This window comes from Eucyclogobius newberryi, unplaced genomic scaffold (assembly GCF_026437365.1).
Source record: "Eucyclogobius newberryi isolate DKJ021-1_F unplaced genomic scaffold, fEucNew1.0.hap1 SCAF_64, whole genome shotgun sequence".
Taxonomy (NCBI): domain Eukaryota; kingdom Metazoa; phylum Chordata; class Actinopteri; order Gobiiformes; family Gobiidae; genus Eucyclogobius; species Eucyclogobius newberryi.
Window position 1 is genome coordinate 77,087 of NW_027316323.1, and position 20,414 is coordinate 97,500.

The following is a 20,414-nucleotide window of genomic DNA, read 5'->3' on the forward strand; positions in this document are numbered from 1 at the left end:
TAGTCCTGGTTTAGACCTGGTTTAGAGCTAGTTTAGACCTGGTTTAGACCTGGTTTAGACCTGGTTTAGACCTGGTTCAGACCTGGTTTAGATTTAGTCCTGGTTCAGACCTGGTTTGAATCTGGTTTAGACCTGGTTTAGAGCTAGTTTAGACCTGGTTTAGACCTGGTTTAGACCTGGTTTAGAGCTAGTTTAGACCTGGTTTAGACCTGGTTTAGTCCTGGTTTAGAGCTGGTTTAGTCCTGGCTTAGACCTGGTTTAGACCTGGTTTAGACCTGGTTTAGTCATGGTTTAGTCCTGGCTTAGACCTGGTTTGGACCTGGTTTAGACCTGGTTTAGATTTAGTCCTGGTTTAGACCTGGTTTAGATCTGGTTTAGACCTGGTTTAGAGCTAGTTTAGACCTGGTTTAGAGATGGTTTAGACCTGGTTTAGTCCTGGTTTAGTCCTTGTTTACACCTGGTTTAGACCTGGTTTAGTCCTGGTTTAGTCCTGGTTTAGACCTGGTTTAGACCTGGTTTAGACCTGGTTTAGATTTAGTCCTGGTTTAGACCTGGTTTAGATCTGGTTTAGTCCTGGTTTAGACCTGGTTTAGACCTGGTTTAGTCATGGTTTAGTCCTGGTTTAGACCTGGTTTAGACCTGGTTTAGTCCTGGTTTAGTCCTGGTTTAGACCTGGTTTAGACCTGGTTTAGTCCTGGTTTAGTCCTGGTTTAGTCCTGGTTTATACCTGGTTTAGACCTGGTTTAGTCCTGGTTTAGTCCTGGTTTAGACCTGGTTTAGACCTGGTTTAGTCCTGGTTTAGACCTGGTTTAGACCTGGTTTAGACCTGGTTTAGACTTGGTTTAGTCCTGGTTTAGTCCTGGTTTAGACCTGGTTTAGTCCTGGTTTAGACCTGGTTTAGACCTGGTTTAGACCTGGTTTAGACCTGGTTTAGTCCTGGTTTAGAGCTGGTTTAGTCCTGGTTTAGTCCTGGTTTAGACCTGGTTTAGACCTGGTTTAGAGCTGGTTTAGAGCTGGTTTAGAGCTGGTTTAGAGCTGGTTTAGTCCTGGTTTAGTCCTGGTTTGGAGCTGGTTTAGACCTGGTTTAGTCCTGGTTTAGAGCTGGTTTAGTCCTGGTTTAGTACTGGTTTAGAGCTGGTTTAGAGCTGGTTTGGAGCTGGTTTAGTCCTGGTTTAGTCCTGGTTTAGACCTGGTTTAGACCTGGTTTAGACCTGGTTTAGACCTGGTTTAGTCCTGGTTTAGTCCTGGTTTAGACCTGGTTTAGACCTGGTTTAGAGCTAGTTTAGACCTGGTTTAGACCTGGTTTGGACCTGGTTTGGAGCTGGTTTAGTCCTGGTTTAGTCCTGGTTTAGACCTGGTATGGAGCTGGTTTAGATTTAGTTCTGGTTTAGACCTGGTTTAGATCTGGTTTAGATTTAGTCCTGGTTTAGACCTGGTTTAGATTTAGTCCTGGTTTAGACCTGGTTTAGATCTGGTTTAGATCTGGTTTAGACCTGGTTTAGTCCTGGTTTAGACCTGGTTTAGTCCTGGTTTAATCCTGGTTTAGTCCTGGTTTAGATTTAGTCCTGGTTTAGACCTGGTTTACACCTGGTTTAATCCTGGTTTAGACCTGGTTTAGATTTAGTCCTTGTTTAGACCTGGTTTAGACCTGGTTTAGAGCTAGTTTAGACCTGGTTTAGACCTGGTTTAGACTTGGTTTAGAGCTGGTTTAGAGCTGGTTTAGAGCTGGTTTAGTCCTGGTTTAGACCTGGTTTAGACCTGGTTTAGACCTGGTTTAGACCTGGTTTAGTCATGGTTTAGTCCTGGTTTAGACCTGGTTTAGACCTGGTTTAGTCATGGTTTAGTCCTGGTTTAGACCTGGTTTGGACCTGGTTTAGTCCTGGTTTAGTCCTGGTTTATACCTGGTTTAGACCTGGTTTAGTCCTGGTTTAGTCCTGGTTTAGACCTGGTTTAGACCTGGTTTAGTCCTGGTTTAGACCTGGTTTAGACCTGGTTTAGACCTGGTTTAGACTTGGTTTAGTCCTGGTTTAGTCCTGGTTTAGACCTGGTTTAGTCCTGGTTTAGACCTGGTTTAGACCTGGTTTAGACCTGGTTTAGACCTGGTTTAGTCCTGGTTTAGAGCTGGTTTAGTCCTGGTTTAGTCCTGGTTTAGACCTGGTTTAGAGCTGGTTTAGAGCTGGTTTAGAGCTGGTTTAGTCCTGGTTTAGTCCTGGTTTGGAGCTGGTTTAGACCTGGTTTAGTCCTGGTTTAGAGCTGGTTTAGTCCTGGTTTAGTACTGGTTTAGAGCTGGTTTAGAGCTGGTTTGGAGCTGGTTTAGTCCTGGTTTAGTCCTGGTTTAGACCTGGTTTAGACCTGGTTTAGACCTGGTTTAGACCTGGTTTAGTCCTGGTTTAGACCTGGTATAGATTTAGTCCTGGTTTAGACCTGGTTTAGACCTGGTTTAGAGCTAGTTTAGACCTGGTTTAGACCTGGTTTGGACCTGGTTTGGAGCTGGTTTAGTCCTGGTTTAGTCCTGGTTTAGACCTGGTATGGAGCTGGTTTAGATTTAGTTCTGGTTTAGACCTGGTTTAGATCTGGTTTAGATTTAGTCCTGGTTTAGACCTGGTTTAGATTTAGTCCTGGTTTAGACCTGGTTTAGATCTGGTTTAGATCTGGTTTAGACCTGGTTTAGTCCTGGTTTAGACCTGGTTTAGTCCTGGTTTAATCCTGGTTTAGTCCTGGTTTAGATTTAGTCCTGGTTTAGACCTGGTTTACACCTGGTTTAATCCTGGTTTAGACCTGGTTTAGATTTAGTCCTTGTTTAGACCTGGTTTAGACCTGGTTTAGACTTGGTTTAGAGCTGGTTTAGAGCTGGTTTAGAGCTGGTTTAGTCCTGGTTTAGACCTGGTTTAGACCTGGTGTAGACCTGGTTTAGTCCTGGTTTAGACCTGGTTTAGATTTAGTCCTGGTTTAGTCCTGGTTTAAAACTGGTTTAGACCTGGTTTAGACTTGGTTTAGTCCTGGTTTAGTCCTGGTTTAGACCTGGTTTAGACCTGGTTTAGACTTGGTTTAGTCCTGGTTTAGACCTGGTTTAGACCTGGTTTAGTCCTGGTTTAGTCCTGGTTTAGACCTGGTTTAGACCTGGTTTAGTCCTGGTTTAGAGCTGGTTTAGTCCTGGTTTAGACCTGGTTTAGACCTGGTTTAGACCTGGTTTGGACTTGGTTTAGTCCTGGTTTAGTCCTGGTTTAGACCTGGTTTAGTCCTGGTTTAGACCTGGTTTAGACCTGGTTTAGACCTGGTTTAGACCTGGTTTAGTCCTGGTTTAGAGCTGGTTTAGTCCTGGTTTAGACCTGGTTTAGACCTGGTTTAGAGCTGGTTTAGAGCTGGTTTAGACCTGGTTTAGTCCTGGTTTAGTCCTGGTTTAGACCTGGTTTAGACCTGGTTTAGTCCTGGTTTAGTCCTGGTTTAGACCTGGTTTAGACCTGGTTTAGATTTAGTCCTGGTTTAGACCTGGTTTAGTCCTGGTTTAGACCTGGTTTAGAGCTGGTTTAGAGCTGGTTTAGACCTGGTTTAGTCCTGGTTTAGACCTGGTTTAGACCTGGTTTAGTCCTGGTTTAGTCCTGGTTTGGAGCTGGTTTAGATTTAGTCCTGGTTTAGACCTGGTTTAGATCTGGTTTAGACCTGGTTTAGAGCTGGTTTAGACCTGGTTTAGTCCAGGTTTAGTCCTGGTTTAGTCCTGGTTTAGACCTGGTTTTGACTTGGTTTAGAGCTGGTTTAGAGCTGGTTTAGACCTGGTTTAGAGCTGGTTTAGTCCTGGTTTAGTCCTGGTTTAGACCTGGTTTAGACCTGGTTTAGACCTGGTTTAGTCCTGGTTTAGTCCTGGTTTAGACCTGGTTTAGATTTAGTACTGGTTTAGACCTGGTTTAGACCTGGTTTAGACCTGGTTAAGACTTGGTTTAGACCTGGTTTAGACCTGGTTTAGACCTGGTTTAGAGCTGGTTTGGACCTGGTTTAGACCTGGTTTAGACCTGGTTTAGACCTGGTTTAGACCTGGTTTAGTCCTGGTTTAGACCTGGTTTAGACCTGGTTTAGACCTGGTTTAGTCCTGGTTTATACCTGGTTTAGACCTGGTTTAGACCTGGTTTAGACCTGGTTTAGACTTGGTTTAGAGCTGGTTTAGACCTGGTTTAGACTTGGTTTAGACCTGGTTTAGACCTGGTTTAGAGCTGGTTTGGACCTGGTTTAGACCTGGTTTAGACCTGGTTTAGACCTGGTTTAGACCTGGTTTAGAGCTGGTTTAGAGCTGGTTTGGAGCTGGTTTGGAGCTGGTTTAGTCCTGGTTTAGTCCTGGTTTAGACCTGGTTTAGACCTGGTTTAGACCTGGTTTAGTCCTGGTTTAGTCCTGGTTTAGACCTGGTTTGGAGCTGGTTTAGATTTAGTTCTGGTTTAGACCTGGTTTAGATCTGGTTTAGATTTAGTCCTGGTTTAGACCTAGTTTAGATTTATCCTGGTTTAGACCTGGTTTAGATCTGGTTTAGATCTGGTTTAGATCTGGTTTAGAGCTAGTTTAGACCTGGTTTAAACCTGGTTTGTACCTGGTTTAGATTTAGTCCTGGTTTAGACCTGGTTTAGACCTGGTTTAGACCTGGTTTAGTCCTGGTTTAGTCCTGGTTTAGACCTGGTTTAGACCTGGTTTAGACCTGGTTTAGACCTGGTTTAGTCCTGGTTTAGTCCTGGGTTAGACCTGGTTTAGACCTGGTTTAGACCTGGTTTAGACCTGGTTTAGTCCTGGTTTAGAGCTGGTTTAGAGCTGGTTTAGTCCTGGTTTAGTCCTGGTTTGGAGCTGGTTTAGACCTGGTTTAGTCCTGGTTTAGAGCTGGTTTAGAGCTGGTTTGGAGCTGGTTTAGTCCTGGTTTAGTCCTGGTTTAGACCTGGTTTAGACCTGGTTTAGACCTGGTTTAGACCTGGTTTAGTCCTGGTTTAGTCCTGGTTTAGACCTGGTTTAGATTTAGTCCTGGTTTAGACCTGGTTTAGACCTGGTTTAGAGCTAGTTTAGACCTGGTTTAGACCTGGTTTGGACCTGGTTTAGACCTGGTTTAGTCCTTGTTTAGTCCTGGTTTAGACCTGGTTTGGAGCTGGTTTAGATTTAGTTCTGGTTTAGACCTGGTTTAGATCTGGTTTAGATTTAGTCCTGGTTTAGACCTGGTTTAGATTTAGTCCTGGTTTAGACCTGGTTTGGATCTGGTTTAGATCTGGTTTAGAGCTAGTTTAGACCTGGTTTAGACCTGGTTTAATCCTGGTTTGGACCTGTTTTAGATTTAGTCCTGGTTTAGACCAGGTTTAGACCTGGTTTAGAGCTAGTTTAGACCTGGTTTAGAGCTGGTTTAGTCCTGGTTTAGTCCTGGTTTAGAGCTGGTTTAGAGCTGGTTTAGTCCTGGTTTAGTCCTGGTTTAGACCTGGTTTAGAGCTGGTTTAGAGCTGGTTTAGTCCTGGTTTAGTCCTGGTTTAGACTTGGTTTAGAGCTGGTTTAGAGCTGGTTTAGAGCTGGTTTAGTCCTGGTTTAGTCCTGGTTTAGAGCTGGTTTAGAGCTGGTTTAGTCCTGGTTTAGTCCTGGTTTAGACCTGGTTTAGACCTGGTTTAGACCTGGTTTAGTCCTGGTTTAGTCCTGGTTTAGACCTGGTTTAGATTTAGTCCTGGTTTAGACCTGGTTTAGACCTGGTTTAGAGCTAGTTTAGACCTGGTTTGGACCTGGTTTAGACCTGGTTTAGTCTTGGTTTAGTCCTGGTTTAGTCCTGGTTTAGACCTGGTTTAGACCTGGTTTAGACCTGGTTTAGTCCTGGTTTAGAGCTGGTTTAGTCCTGGTTTAGTCCTGGTTTAGACCTGGTTTAGACCTGGTTTAGACCTGGTTTAGACCTGGTTTAGTCCTGGTTTAGAGCTGGTTTAGTCCTGTTTTAGACCTGGTTTAGACCTGGTTTAGAGCTGGTTTAGAGCTGGTTTAGTCCTGGCTTAGACCTGGTTTAGACCTGGTTTAGACCTGGTTTAGTCATGGTTTAGTCCTGGCTTAGACCTGGTTTAGACCTGGTTTAGATCTGGTTTAGATTTAGTCCTGGTTTAGACCTAGTTTAGATTTATCCTGGTTTAGACCTGGTTTAGATCTGGTTTAGATCTGGTTTAGATCTGGTTTAGAGCTAGTTTAGACCTGGTTTAAACCTGGTTTGTACCTGGTTTAGATTTAGTCCTGGTTTAGACCTGGTTTAGACCTGGTTTAGACCTGGTTTAGTCCTGGTTTAGTCCTGGTTTAGACCTGGTTTAGACCTGGTTTAGACCTGGTTTAGACCTGGTTTAGTCCTGGTTTAGTCCTGGGTTAGACCTGGTTTAGACCTGGTTTAGACCTGGTTTAGACCTGGTTTAGTCCTGGTTTAGAGCTGGTTTAGAGCTGGTTTAGTCCTGGTTTAGTCCTGGTTTGGAGCTGGTTTAGACCTGGTTTAGTCCTGGTTTAGAGCTGGTTTAGAGCTGGTTTGGAGCTGGTTTAGTCCTGGTTTAGTCCTGGTTTAGACCTGGTTTAGACCTGGTTTAGACCTGGTTTAGACCTGGTTTAGTCCTGGTTTAGTCCTGGTTTAGACCTGGTTTAGATTTAGTCCTGGTTTAGACCTGGTTTAGACCTGGTTTAGAGCTAGTTTAGACCTGGTTTAGACCTGGTTTGGACCTGGTTTAGACCTGGTTTAGTCCTTGTTTAGTCCTGGTTTAGACCTGGTTTGGAGCTGGTTTAGATTTAGTTCTGGTTTAGACCTGGTTTAGATCTGGTTTAGATTTAGTCCTGGTTTAGACCTGGTTTAGATTTAGTCCTGGTTTAGACCTGGTTTGGATCTGGTTTAGATCTGGTTTAGAGCTAGTTTAGACCTGGTTTAGACCTGGTTTAATCCTGGTTTGGACCTGTTTTAGATTTAGTCCTGGTTTAGACCAGGTTTAGACCTGGTTTAGAGCTAGTTTAGACCTGGTTTAGAGCTGGTTTAGTCCTGGTTTAGTCCTGGTTTAGAGCTGGTTTAGAGCTGGTTTAGTCCTGGTTTAGTCCTGGTTTAGACCTGGTTTAGAGCTGGTTTAGAGCTGGTTTAGTCCTGGTTTAGTCCTGGTTTAGACTTGGTTTAGAGCTGGTTTAGAGCTGGTTTAGAGCTGGTTTAGTCCTGGTTTAGTCCTGGTTTAGAGCTGGTTTAGAGCTGGTTTAGTCCTGGTTTAGTCCTGGTTTAGACCTGGTTTAGACCTGGTTTAGACCTGGTTTAGTCCTGGTTTAGTCCTGGTTTAGACCTGGTTTAGATTTAGTCCTGGTTTAGACCTGGTTTAGACCTGGTTTAGAGCTAGTTTAGACCTGGTTTGGACCTGGTTTAGACCTGGTTTAGTCTTGGTTTAGTCCTGGTTTAGTCCTGGTTTAGACCTGGTTTAGACCTGGTTTAGACCTGGTTTAGTCCTGGTTTAGAGCTGGTTTAGTCCTGGTTTAGTCCTGGTTTAGACCTGGTTTAGACCTGGTTTAGACCTGGTTTAGACCTGGTTTAGTCCTGGTTTAGAGCTGGTTTAGTCCTGTTTTAGACCTGGTTTAGACCTGGTTTAGAGCTGGTTTAGAGCTGGTTTAGTCCTGGCTTAGACCTGGTTTAGACCTGGTTTAGACCTGGTTTAGTCATGGTTTAGTCCTGGCTTAGACCTGGTTTGGACCTGGTTTAGACCTGGTTTAGATTTAGTCCTGGTTTAGACCTGGTTTAGATCTGGTTTAGACCTGGTTTAGAGCTAGTTTAGACCTGGTTTAGAGATGGTTTAGACCTGGTTTAGTCCTGGTTTAGTCCTTGTTTAGACCTGGTTTAGACCTGGTTTAGTCCTGGTTTAGTCCTGGTTTAGACCTGGTTTAGACCTGGTTTAGTCCTGGTTTAGATTTAGTCCTGGTTTAGACCTGGTTTAGATCTGGTTTAGTCCTGGTTTAGACCTGGTTTAGACCTGGTTTAGTCATGGTTTAGTCCTGGCTTAGACCTGGTTTAGACCTGGTTTAGACCTGGTTTAGATTTAGTCCTGGTTTAGACCTGGTTTAGATCTGGTTTAGACCTGGTTTAGAGCTAGTTTAGACCTGGTTTAGACCTGGTTTAGATTTAGTCCTGGTTTAGACCTGGTTTAGAGCTAGTTTAGACCTGGTTTAGTCCTGGTTTAGACCTGGTTTAGACCTGGTTTTGACCTGGTTTAGACCTGGTTTAGATTTAGTCCTGGTTCAGACCTGGTTTGAATCTGGTTTAGACCTGGTTTAGAGCTAGTTTAGACCTGGTTTAGACCTGGTTTAGACCTGGTTTAGAGCTAGTTTAGACCTGGTTTAGACCTGGTTTAGTCCTGGTTTAGAGCTGGTTTAGTCCTGTTTTAGACCTGGTTTAGGCCTGGTTTAGAGCTGGTTTATAGCTGGTTTAGTCCTGGCTTAGACCTGGTTTGGACCTGGTTTAGACCTGGTTTAGTCATGGTTTAGTCCTGGCTTAGACCTGGTTTGGACCTGGTTTAGACCTGGTTTAGATTTAGTCCTGGTTTAGACCTGGTTTAGATCTGGTTTAGACCTGGTTTAGAGCTAGTTTAGACCTGGTTTAGAGATGGTTTAGACCTGGTTTAGTCCTGGTTTAGTCCTTGTTTACACCTGGTTTAGACCTGGTTAAGTCCTGGTTTAGTCCTGGTTTAGACCTGGTTTAGACCTGGTTTAGACCTGGTTTAGACCTGGTTTAGATTTAGTCCTGGTTTAGACCTGGTTTAGATCTGGTTTAGTCCTGGTTTAGACCTGGTTTAGACCTGGTTTAGTCATGGTTTAGTCCTGGTTTAGACCTGGTTTAGATCTGGTTTAGTCCTGGTTTATACCTGGTTTAGTCCTGGTTTAGTCCTGGTTTAGACCTGGTTTAGACCTGGTTTAGTCCTGGTTTAGACCTGGTTTAGACCTGGTTTAGACCTGGTTTAGACTTGGTTTAGTCCTGGTTTAGTCCTGGTTTAGACCTGGTTTAGACCTGGTTTAGTCCTGGTTTAGAGCTGGTTTAGTCCTGGTTTAGACCTGGTTTAGAGCTGGTTTAGAGCTGGTTTAGAGCTGGTTTAGAGCTGGTTTAGTCCTGGTTTAGTCCTGGTTTGGAGCTGGTTTAGACCTGGTTTAGTCCTGGTTTAGAGCTGGTTTAGTCCTGGTTTAGTACTGGTTTAGAGCTGGTTTAGAGCTGGTTTGGAGCTGGTTTAGTCCTGGTTTAGTCCTGGTTTAGACCTGGTTTAGACCTGGTTTAGACCTGGTTTAGACCTGGTTTAGTCCTGGTTTAGTCCTGGTTTAGACCTGGTTTAGATTTAGTCCTGGTTTAGACCTGGTTTAGACCTGGTTTAGAGCTAGTTTAGACCTGGTTTAGACCTGGTTTGGACCTGGTTTGGAGCTGGTTTAGTCCTGGTTTAGTCCTGGTTTAGACCTGGTTTGGACCTGGTTTGGACCTGGTTTAGTCCTGGTTTAGTCCTGGTTTAGACCTGGTATGGAGCTGGTTTAGATTTAGTTCTGGTTTAGACCTGGTTTAGATCTGGTTTAGATTTAGTCCTGGTTTAGACCTGGTTTAGATTTAGTCCTGGTTTAGACCTGGTTTAGATCTGGTTTAGATCTGGTTTAGACCTGGTTTAGTCCTGGTTTAGACCTGGTTTAGTCCTGGTTTAATCCTGGTTTAGTCCTGGTTTAGATTTAGTCCTGGTTTAGACCTGGTTTACACCTGGTTTAATCCTGGTTTAGACCTGGTTTAGATTTAGTCCTTGTTTAGACCTGGTTTAGACCTGGTTTAGAGCTAGTTTAGACCTGGTTTAGACCTGGTTTAGACTTGGTTTAGAGCTGGTTTAGAGCTGGTTTAGAGCTGGTTTAGTCCTGGTTTAGACCTGGTTTAGACCTGGTTTAGACCTGGTTTAGTCCTGGTTTAGACCTGGTTTAGATTTAGTCCTGGTTTAGTCCTGGTTTAAAACTGGTTTAGACCTGGTTTAGACTTGGTTTAGTCCTGGTTTAGTCCTGGTTTAGAGCTGGTTTAGACCTGGTTTAGACTTGGTTTAGTCCTGGTTTAGACCTGGTTTAGACCTGGTTTAGTCCTGGTTTAGTCCTGGTTTAGACCTGGTTTAGACCTGGTTTAGTCCTGGTTTAGAGCTGGTTTAGTCCTGGTTTAGACCTGGTTTAGACCTGGTTTAGACCTGGTTTGGACTTGGTTTAGTCCTGGTTTAGTCCTGGTTTAGACCTGGTTTAGTCCTGGTTTAGACCTGGTTTAGACCTGGTTTAGACCTGGTTTAGACCTGGTTTAGTCCTGGTTTAGAGCTGGTTTAGTCCTGGTTTAGACCTGGTTTAGACCTGGTTTAGAGCTGGTTTAGAGCTGGTTTAGACCTGGTTTAGTCCTGGTTTAGTCCTGGTTTAGACCTGGTTTAGACCTGGTTTAGTCCTGGTTTAGTCCTGGTTTAGACCTGGTTTAGACCTGGTTTAGATTTAGTCCTGGTTTAGACCTGGTTTAGTCCTGGTTTAGACCTGGTTTAGAGCTGGTTTAGAGCTGGTTTAGACCTGGTTTAGTCCTGGTTTAGACCTGGTTTAGACCTGGTTTAGTCCTGGTTTAGTCCTGGTTTGGAGCTGGTTTAGATTTAGTCCTGGTTTAGACCTGGTTTAGATCTGGTTTAGACCTGGTTTAGAGCTGGTTTAGACCTGGTTTAGTCCAGGTTTAGTCCTGGTTTAGACCTGGTTTAGTCCTGGTTTAGACCTGGTTTTGACTTGGTTTAGAGCTGGTTTAGAGCTGGTTTAGACCTGGTTTAGAGCTGGTTTAGTCCTGGTTTAGTCCTGGTTTAGACCTGGTTTAGACCTGGTTTAGATCTGGTTTAGTCCTGGTTTAGTCCTGGTTTAGACCTGGTTTAGATTTAGTCCTGGTTTAGACCTGGTTTAGACCTGGTTTAGACCTGGTTTAGACTTGGTTTAGACCTGGTTTAGAGCTGGTTTAGACCTGGTTTAGACCTGGTTTAGAGCTGGTTTAGTCCTGGTTTAGACCTGGTTTAGACCTGGTTTAGTCCTGGTTTAGACCTGGTTTAGACCTGGTTTAGACCTGGTTTAGACTTGGTTTAGACCTGGTTTAGACCTGGTTTAGACTTGGTTTAGAGCTGGTTTAGACCTGGTTTAGACTTGGTTTAGACCTGGTTTAGACCTGGTTTAGAGCTGGTTTGGACCTGGTTTAGACCTGGTTTAGACCTGGTTTAGACCTGGTTTAGAGCTGGTTTAGAGCTGGTTTGGAGCTGGTTTGGAGCTGGTTTAGTCCTGGTTTAGTCCTGGTTTAGACCTGGTTTAGACCTGGTTTAGACCTGGTTTAGACCTGGTTTAGACCTGGTTTAGTCCTGGTTTAGTCCTGGTTTAGACCTGGTTTGGAGCTGGTTTAGATTTAGTTCTGGTTTAGACCTGGTTTAGATCTGGTTTAGATTTAGTCCTGGTTTAGACCTAGTTTAGATTTATCCTGGTTTAGACCTGGTTTAGATCTGGTTTAGATCTGGTTTAGATCTGGTTTAGAGCTAGTTTAGACCTGGTTTAAACCTGGTTTGGACCTGGTTTAGATTTAGTCCTGGTTTAGACCTGGTTTAGACCTGGTTTAGACCTGGTTTAGTCCTGGTTTAGTCCTGGTTTAGACCTGGTTTAGACCTGGTTTAGTCCTGGTTTAGAGCTGGTTTAGTCCTGGTTTAGACCTGGTTTAGACCTGGTTTAGTCCTGGTTTAGTCCTGGGTTAGACCTGGTTTAGACCTGGTTTAGACCTGGTTTAGACCTGGTTTAGTCCTGGTTTAGAGCTGGTTTAGAGCTGGTTTAGTCCTGGTTTAGTCCTGGTTTGGAGCTGGTTTAGACCTGGTTTAGTCCTGGTTTAGAGCTGGTTTAGTCCTGGTTTAGTACTAGTTTAGAGCTGGTTTAGAGCTGGTTTGGAGCTGGTTTAGTCCTGGTTTAGTCCTGGTTTAGACCTGGTTTAGACCTGGTTTAGACCTGGTTTAGACCTGGTTTAGTCCTGGTTTAGTCCTGGTTTAGACCTGGTTTAGATTTAGTCCTGGTTTAGACCTGGTTTAGACCTGGTTTAGAGCTAGTTTAGACCTGGTTTAGACCTGGTTTGGACCTGGTTTAGACCTGGTTTAGTCCTGGTTTAGTCCTGGTTTAGACCTGGTTTGGAGCTGGTTTAGATTTAGTTCTGGTTTAGACCTGGTTTAGATCTGGTTTAGATTTAGTCCTGGTTTAGACCTGGTTTAGATCTGGTTTAGTCCTGGTTTAGACCTGGTTTAGACCTGGTTTAGTCATGGTTTAGTCCTGGCTTAGACCTGGTTTAGACCTGGTTTAGACCTGCTTTAGATTTAGTCCTGGTTTAGACCTGGTTTAGATCTGGTTTAGACCTGGTTTAGATTTAGTCCTGGTTTAGACCTGGTTTAGAGCTAGTTTAGACCTGGTTTAGTCCTGGTTTAGATTTAGTCCTGGTTTAGACCTGGTTTAGAGCTAGTTTAGACCTGGTTTAGTCCTGGTTTAGACCTGGTTTAGACCTGGTTTTGACCTGGTTTAGACCTGGTTTAGATTTAGTCCTGGTTCAGACCTGGTTTGAATCTGGTTTAGACCTGGTTTAGAGCTAGTTTAGACCTGGTTTAGACCTGGTTTAGACCTGGTTTAGAGCTAGTTTAGACCTGGTTTAGACCTGGTTTAGTCCTGGTTTAGAGCTGGTTTAGTCCTGTTTTAGACCTGGTTTAGACCTGGTTTAGAGCTGGTTTATAGCTGGTTTAGTCCTGGCTTAGACCTGGTTTAGACCTGGTTTAGACCTGGTTTAGTCATGGTTTAGTCCTGGCTTAGACCTGGTTTGGACCTGGTTTAGACCTGGTTTAGATTTAGTCCTGGTTTAGACCTGGTTTAGATCTGGTTTAGACCTGGTTTAGAGCTAGTTTAGACCTGGTTTAGAGATGGTTTAGACCTGGTTTAGTCCTGGTTTAGTCCTTGTTTACACCTTGTTTAGACCTGGTTAAGTCCTGGTTTAGTCCTGGTTTAGACCTGGTTTAGACCTGGTTTAGACCTGGTTTAGATTTAGTCCTGGTTTAGACCTGGTTTAGATCTGGTTTAGTCCTGGTTTAGACCTGGTTTAGACCTGGTTTAGTCATGGTTTAGTCCTGGTTTAGACCTGGTTTAGATCTGGTTTAGTCCTGGTTTAGACCTGGTTTAGACCTGGTTTAGTCATGGTTTAGTCCTGGCTTAGACCTGGTTTAGACCTGGTTTGAACCTGGTTTAGATCTGGTTTAGACCTGGTTTAGAGCTAGTTTAGACCTGGTTTAGACCTGGTTTAGATTTAGTCCTGGTTTAGACCTGGTTTAGAGCTAGTTTAGACCTGGTTTAGTCCTGGTTTAGTCCTTGTTTAGACCTGGTTTAGACCTGGTTTAGTCCTGGTTTAGTCCTGGTTTAGACCTGGTTTAGACCTGGTTTAGACCTGGTTTAGATTTAGTCCTGGTTTAGACCTGGTTTAGATCTGGTTTAGTCCTGGTTTAGACCTGGTTTAGACCTGGTTTAGTCATGGTTTAGTCCTGGCTTAGACCTGGTTTAGACCTGGTTTAGACCTGGTTTAGAGCTAGTTTAGACCTGGTTTAGACCTGGTTTAGATTTAGTCCTGGTTTAGACCTGGTTTAGACCTGGTTTAGACCTGGTTTGGAGCTGGTTTAGACCTGGTTTAGACCTGGTTTAGACCTGGTTTAGAGCTGGTTTAGTTTAGTCCTGGTTTAGACCTGGTTTAGACCTGGTTTAGACCTGGTTTAGACCTGGTTTAGACCTGGTTTAGAGCTGGTTTAGTCCTGTTTTAGACCTGGTTTAGAGCTGGTTTAGAGCTGGTTTAGTCCTGGCTTAGACCTGGTTTAGACCTGGATTAGACCTGGTTTAGTCATGGTTTAGTCCTGGCTTAGACCTGGTTTGGACCTGGTTTAGACCTGGTTTAGATTTAGTCCTGGTTTAGACCTGGTTTAGATCTGGTTTAGACCTGGTTTAGAGCTAGTTTAGACCTGGTTTAGAGATGGTTTAGACCTGGTTTAGTCCTGGTTTAGTCCTTGTTTAGACCTGGTTTAGACCTGGTTTAGTCCTGGTTTAGTCCTGGTTTAGACCTGGTTTAGACCTGGTTTAGACCTGGTTTAGATTTAGTCCTGGTTTAGACCTGGTTTAGATCTGGTTTAGTCCTGGTTTAGACCTGGTTTAGACCTGGTTTAGTCATGGTTTAGTCCTGGCTTAGACCTGGTTTAGACCTGGTTTAGACCTGGTTTAGATTTAGTCCTGGTTTAGACCTGGTTTAGACCTGGTTTAGAGCTAGTTTAGACCTGGTTTAGACCTGGTTTAGATTTAGTCCTGGTTTAGACCTGGTTTAGAGCTAGTTTAGACCTGGTTTAGTCCTGGTTTAGACCTGGTTTAGACCTGGTTTAGACCTCGTTTAGACCTGGTTTAGATTTAGTCATGGTTTAGAGCTAGTTTAGACCTGGTTTAGACCTTGTTTAGTCCTGGTTTAGTCCTGGTTTGGATTTAGTCCTGGTTTAGACCTGGTTTAGACCTGGTTTAGAGCTAGTTTAGACCTGGTTTAGACCTGGTTTAGTCCTGGTTTAGAGCTGGTTTAGTCCTGTTTTAGACCTGGTTTAGACCTGGTTTAGAGCTGGTTTAGAGCTGGTTTAGTCCTGGCTTAGACCTGGTTTGGACCTGGTTTAGACCTGGTTTAGATTTTGTCCTGGTTTAGACCTGGTTTAGATCTGGTTTAGACCTGGTTTAGAGCTAGTTTAGACCTGGTTTAGAGATGGTTTAGACCTGGTTTAGTCCTGGTTTAGTCCTTGTTTAGACCTGGTTTAGACCTGGTTTAGTCCTGGTTTAGTCCTGTTTTAGACCTGGTTTAGACCTGGTTTAGACCTGGTTTAGATTTAGTCCTGGTTTAGACCTGGTTTAGATCTTGTTTAGTCCTGGTTTAGACCTGGTTTAGACCTGGTTTAGTCATGGTTTAGTCCTGGTTTAGACCTGGTTTAGATCTGGTTTAGTCCTGGTTTAGACCTGGTTTAGACCTGGTTTAGTCACGGTTTAGTCCTGGCTTAGACCTGGTTTAGACCTGGTTTAGACCTGGTTTAGATCTGGTTTAGACCTGGTTTAGAGCTAGTTTAGACCTGGTTTAGACCTGGTTTAGATTTAGTCCTGGTTTAGACCTGGTTTAGAGCTAGTTTAGACCTGGTTTAGTCCTGGTTTAGACCTGGTTTAGACCTGGTTTAGACCTGGTTTAGACCTGGTTTAGTCATGGTTTAGTCCTGGCTTAGACCTGGTTTGGACCTGGTTTAGACCTGGTTTAGATTTAGTCCTGGTTTAGACCTGGTTTAGATCTGGTTTAGACCTGGTTTAGAGCTAGTTTAGACCTGGTTTAGAGATGGTTTAGACCTGGTTTAGTCCTGGTTTAGTCCTTGTTTAGACCTGGTTTAGACCTGGTTTAGTCCTGGTTTAGTCCTGGTTTAGACCTGGTTTAGACCTGGTTTAGACCTGGTTTAGATTTAGTCCTGGTTTAGACCTGGTTTAGATCTGGTTTAGTCCTGGTTTAGACCTGGTTTAGACCTGGTTTAGTCATGGTTTAGTCCTGGTTTAGACCTGGTTTAGATCTGGTTTAGTCCTGGTTTAGACCTGGTTTAGACCTGGTTTAGTCATGGTTTAGTCCTGGCTTAGACCTGGTTTAGACCTGGTTTAGACCTGGTTTAGATCTGGTTTAGACCTGGTTTAGAGCTACTTTAGACCTGGTTTAGACCTGGTTTAGATTTAGTCCTGGTTTAGACCTGGTTTAGAGCTAGTTTAGACCTGGTTTAGTCCTGGTTTAGACCTGGTTTAGACCTGGTTTAGAGCTACTTTAGACCTGGTTTAGACCTGGTTTAGATTCAGTCCTGGTTCAGACCTGGTTTGAATCTGGTTTAGACCTGGTTTAGAGCTAGTTTAGACCTGGTTTAGACCTGGTTTAGTCCTGGTTTAGTCCTGGTTTGGATTTAGTCCTGGTTTAGACCTGGTTTAGACCTGGTTTAGAGCTAGTTTAGACCTGGTTTAGTCCATGTTTAGTCCTGGTTTAGTCCTGGTTTAGATCTGGTTTAGACCTGGTTTAGACCTGGTTTAATCCTGGTTTAGATTTAGTCCTGGTTTAGTCCTGGTTTAGACCTGGTTTAGAGCTAGTTTAGACCTGGTTTAGACCTGGTTTAGACCTGGTTTAGATTTGGTTTAGAGCTGGTTCAGTCCTGGTTTAGAGCTGGTTTAGAGCTGGTTTAGTCCTGGTTTAGAGCTTGTTTAGACCTGGTTTAGAGCTGGTTTAGAGCTGGTTTTGTCCTGGTTTAGTCCTGGTTTAGAGCTGGTTTAGAGCTGGTTTAGAGCTGGTTTAGTCCTGGTTTAGAGCTGGTTTAGAGCTGGTTTAGTCCTGGTTTAGAGCTGTTTTAGAGCTTGTTTAGAGCTGGTTTAGAGCTGGTTTAGAGCTGGTTTAGTCCTGGTTCAGAGCTGGTTTAGAGCTGGTTTAGAGCTGGTTTAGAGCTGGTTTAGAGCTGGTTTAGAGCTGGTTTAGTCCTGGTTTAGAGCTGGTTTAGAGCTAGCTTAGAGCTGGTTTAGATCTGGTTTAGTCCTGGTTTAGTCCAGGTTTAGAGCTGGTTTAGTCCAGGTTTAGTCCTGGTTTAGAGCTGGTTTAGAGCTGGTTTTGTCCTGGTTTAGAGCTGGTTTAGTCCTGGTTTAGAGCTGGTTTAGAGCTGGTTTAGATCCGGTTTAGAGCTGATTTAGTCCTGGTTTAGAGCTGGTTTAGAGCTTTTTTAGAGCTGGTTTAGTCCTGGTTTAGAGCTGTTTTAGAGCTTGTTTAGAGCTGGTTTAGAGCTGGTTTAGTCCTGGTTCAGAGCTGGTTTAGAGCTGGTTTAGTCCTGGTTTAGAGCTGTTTTAGAGCTTGTTTAGAGCTGGTTTAGAGCTGGTTTAGTCCTGGTTCAGAGCTGGTTTAGAGCTAGTTTAGAGCTGGTTTAGATCTGGTTTAGTCCTGGTTTAGTCCAGGTTTAGAGCTGGTTTAGTCCTGGTTTAGTCCTGGTTTAGAGCTGGTTTAGAGCTGGTTTAGACCTGGTTTAGAGCTGGTTTAGTCCTGGTTTAGAGCTGGTTTAGAGCTGGTTTAGAGCTGGTTTAGATCTGGTTTAGTCCTGGTTTAGTCCAGGTTTAGAGCTGGTTTAGTCCTGGTTTAGTCCTGGTTTAGACCCTTGTACCTTCAGGACCTCTGGGGGCAGGTAGCGGTGCGTCTCCTTTAACCTGCAGATGGCGCTGTGGCTCAGACTTCCCACCACTGACATCAGAGAGTTAAAGTTCTGAAGATGAAGCAACTTCTGAAACAACCAAACACTTGAACGTCTTAAACTGTTCAGCTGCTGTTAAACATAATGTGACCTGTGACCTGTCTGTGACCTGTGACCTGTCTGTGACCTGTGACCTGTCTGTGACCTGTGACCTGTCTGTGACCTCTGACCTGTCTGTGCCCTGTCTGTGACCTCTGACCTGTCTGTGCCCTGTCTGTGACCTCTGACCTGTCTGTGACCTCTGACCTGTCTGTGACCTTCTGTGACCTGTCTGTGACCTGTGACCTGTCTGTGACCTCTGACCTGTCTGTGACCTCTGACCTGTCTGTGACCTGTCTGTGACCTCTGACCTGTCTGTGCCCTGTCTTTGACCTCTGACCTGTCTGTGACCTCTGACCTGTCTGTGACCTCTGACCTGTCTGTGACCTGTCTGTGACCTGTGACCTGTCTGTGACCTGTGACCTGTCTGTGACCTGTGACCTGTGACCTGTCTGTACCCTGTGACCTGTCTGTGACCTGTCTGTGCCCTCTCTGTGACCTGTGACCTGTCTGTGACCTGTGACTTATCTGTGACCTCTGACCTGTCTGTGACCTCTGACCTGTCTGTGACCTGTGACCTGTCTGTGACCTCTGACCTGTCTGTGCCCTGTCTGTGACCTCTGACCTGCCTGTGACCTCTGACCTGTCTGTGACTTCTGACCTGTCTGTGCCCTGTCTGTGACCTCTGACCTGTCTTTGACCTGTGCCCTGTCTGTTACCTGTCTGTGACCTGTGACCTTTCTGTGACCTGTCTGTGACCTGTCTGTGCCCTGTCTGTGACCTGTCTGTGACCTTTGACCTTTCTGTGACCTGTCTGTGACCTGTCTGTGACCTGTCTGTGACCTGTCTGTGCCCTTTGACCTGTCTGTGCCCTCACCTGTGCCACGTGGATGAACTTGGCGATGACCTCTGCTCGGCTCTGAGGGGTCAGTTGTCTCAGCACCATGAGCTGCACCCACTGGGAGAGCCCGTTAAAGAGGGCGATGGAGCGCTCCAGGGTCGGGTTCTGCACCAGGTGACCATGGACCACGTAACTATGGTAATCAGGGAACTGAAGAGAAGCACGGGTCAGAAGGTCCAAGCACGGGTCAGAAGGTCCAAGCACGGGTCAGAAGGTCCAAGCACGGGTCAGAAGGTCCAAGCACGGGTCAGAAGGTCCAAGCACGGGTCAGAAGGTCCAAGCACGGGTCAGAAGGTCCAAGCACGGGTCCAATCCGGTCCAGTCCGGTCCAGTCCGGTCTGGTCCAGTCATGGTCCGGTCCAGTCTGGTCCAGTCCGGTCCAGTCCGGTCTGGTCCAGTCTGGTCCAGTCCGGTCCCGTCCAGTCCGGTCCTGGTCCTCACAGAGATCCGGCGCAGCGCCTTCAGCTCGAGGAAGGTCAGATGTTCTGCCAGTTGTGACGGCTCCAGATGATGGAACAGAAGAGACGCTTTCCCCTTCTTCAGAGTCTTCCTCCTCTGAGTCACTCTACGCATCCAATCAAAGGAGGGACTGTGGAGGGGGGGAGGAGTCAGAGGGGGAGGAGTCAGAGGGGGAGGAGGAGGGAGGAGGAGGAGTCAGAGGGAGAGGAGGAGGGAGGAGGAGGAGAGGAGGAGTCAGAGGGGGAGGAGGAGGAGGAGGAGTCAGAGGGGGGGAGGAGGAGAGGAGGGGGAGGAGGGAGAAGGGGGAGGAGAGGAGGAGGAGAGGAGGAGTCAGAGGGGGAGGAGGAGGAGTCAGAGGGGGGGAGGAGGGAGGAGGGGGAGGAGAGGAGGGGGAGGAGGGAGAAGGGGGAGGAGAGGAGGAGGAGAGGAGGAGGAGGAGAGGAGGGGGAGGAGAGGAGGGGGAGGAGGGAGAAGGGGGAGGAGAGGAGGAGGAGAGGAGGAGGAGGAGAGGAGGAGGAGGAGAGGAGGGGGAGGAGGGAGAAGGGGGAGGAGAGGAGGAGGAGAGGAGGAGGAGGAGGAGAGGAGGAGGAGGAGAGGAGGAGGAGGAGAGGAGGGGGAGGAGGGAGAAGGGGGAGGAGAGGAGGAGGAGAGGAGGAGGAGGAGGAGAGGAGGGGGAGGAGAGGAGGGGGAGGAGGGAGAAGGGGGAGGAGAGGAGGAGGAGAGGAGGAGGAGGAGAGGAGGAGGAGGAGAGGAGGGGGAGGAGGGAGAAGGAGGAGGGAGAAGGGGGAGGAGGAGGAGGACCTCGTTAGTGGAGCCACTGTTTTGTTTGGTTATTTCTCTAAAAGTCTCAGAACCGTTTCTTCCTAAAGTCTAGAAGGTTCTAGGAGGTTCTAGGAGGTTCTAAGAGGTTCTAGGAGGTTCTAGGAGGTTCTAAGAGGTTGTAGCAGGTTCTAGGAGGTTCCTCACATGGAGGAGATGTCCAGGAGGAGGCTCTGCTCCTCACAGCCCAGTCTCCTCGTCCAGTCCCTGAACTCCTCCGTGATCCGGATCAGACCCAGGTCCAGGTTGAACTCGGCCGGAAACGTTTGGATCCAGAACCTTCAAAGACCAAACACATTTAGGATGGAACCTTCAAAGACCATACACATTTAGGATGGAACCTTTAAAGACCAAACACATTTAGGATGGAACCTTCAAAGACCATACACATTTAGGATGGAACCTTCAAAGACCATACACATTTAGGATGGAACCTTCAAAGACCATACACATTTAGGATGGAACCTTTAAAGACCAAACACATTTAGGATGGAACCTTCAAAGACCAACCACATTTAGGATGGAACCTTCAAAGACCAAACACATTTAGGATGGAACCTTCAAAGACCAAACACATTTGGGATGGAACCTTCAAAGACAGAACATATTTAGGATGGAACCTTCAAAGACAGAACACATTTAGGATGGAACCTTCAAAGACAGAACATATTTAGGATGGAACCTTCAAAGACAGAACACATTTAGGATGGAACCTTCAAAGACAGAACACATTTAGGATGGAACCTTCAAAGACCAAACACATTCAGGATGGAACCTTCAAAGACCAAACACATTTAGGATGGAACCTTCAAAGACAGAACACATTTAGGATGGAACCTTCAAAGACAGAACACATTTAAGGATGGAACCTTCAAAGACAGAACAT

General features: G+C 45.4%; 1 protein-coding gene across 1 annotated transcript in view; it reads right to left on the reverse strand.

Annotated features, from left to right (window-relative positions):
* Window positions 1-17,223: 17,223 nt before the first annotated feature.
* The window catches only part of LOC140348241 (ras guanyl-releasing protein 3-like), a gene marked incomplete at its 3' end in the record, with an annotated part of 6,101 nt that continues 2,910 nt past the window's right edge, over window positions 17,224-20,414 (reverse strand). The window contains exons 4-7 of the mRNA XM_072434298.1: window positions 19,676-19,807; window positions 18,692-18,839; window positions 18,227-18,400; window positions 17,224-17,340 (exon numbers count right to left, since the gene is read on the reverse strand). Of these exons, the coding sequence (XP_072290399.1) occupies window positions 17,224-17,340; window positions 18,227-18,400; window positions 18,692-18,839; window positions 19,676-19,807 (571 nt within the window). The remainder of the gene's footprint in view (window positions 17,341-18,226; window positions 18,401-18,691; window positions 18,840-19,675; window positions 19,808-20,414) is intronic.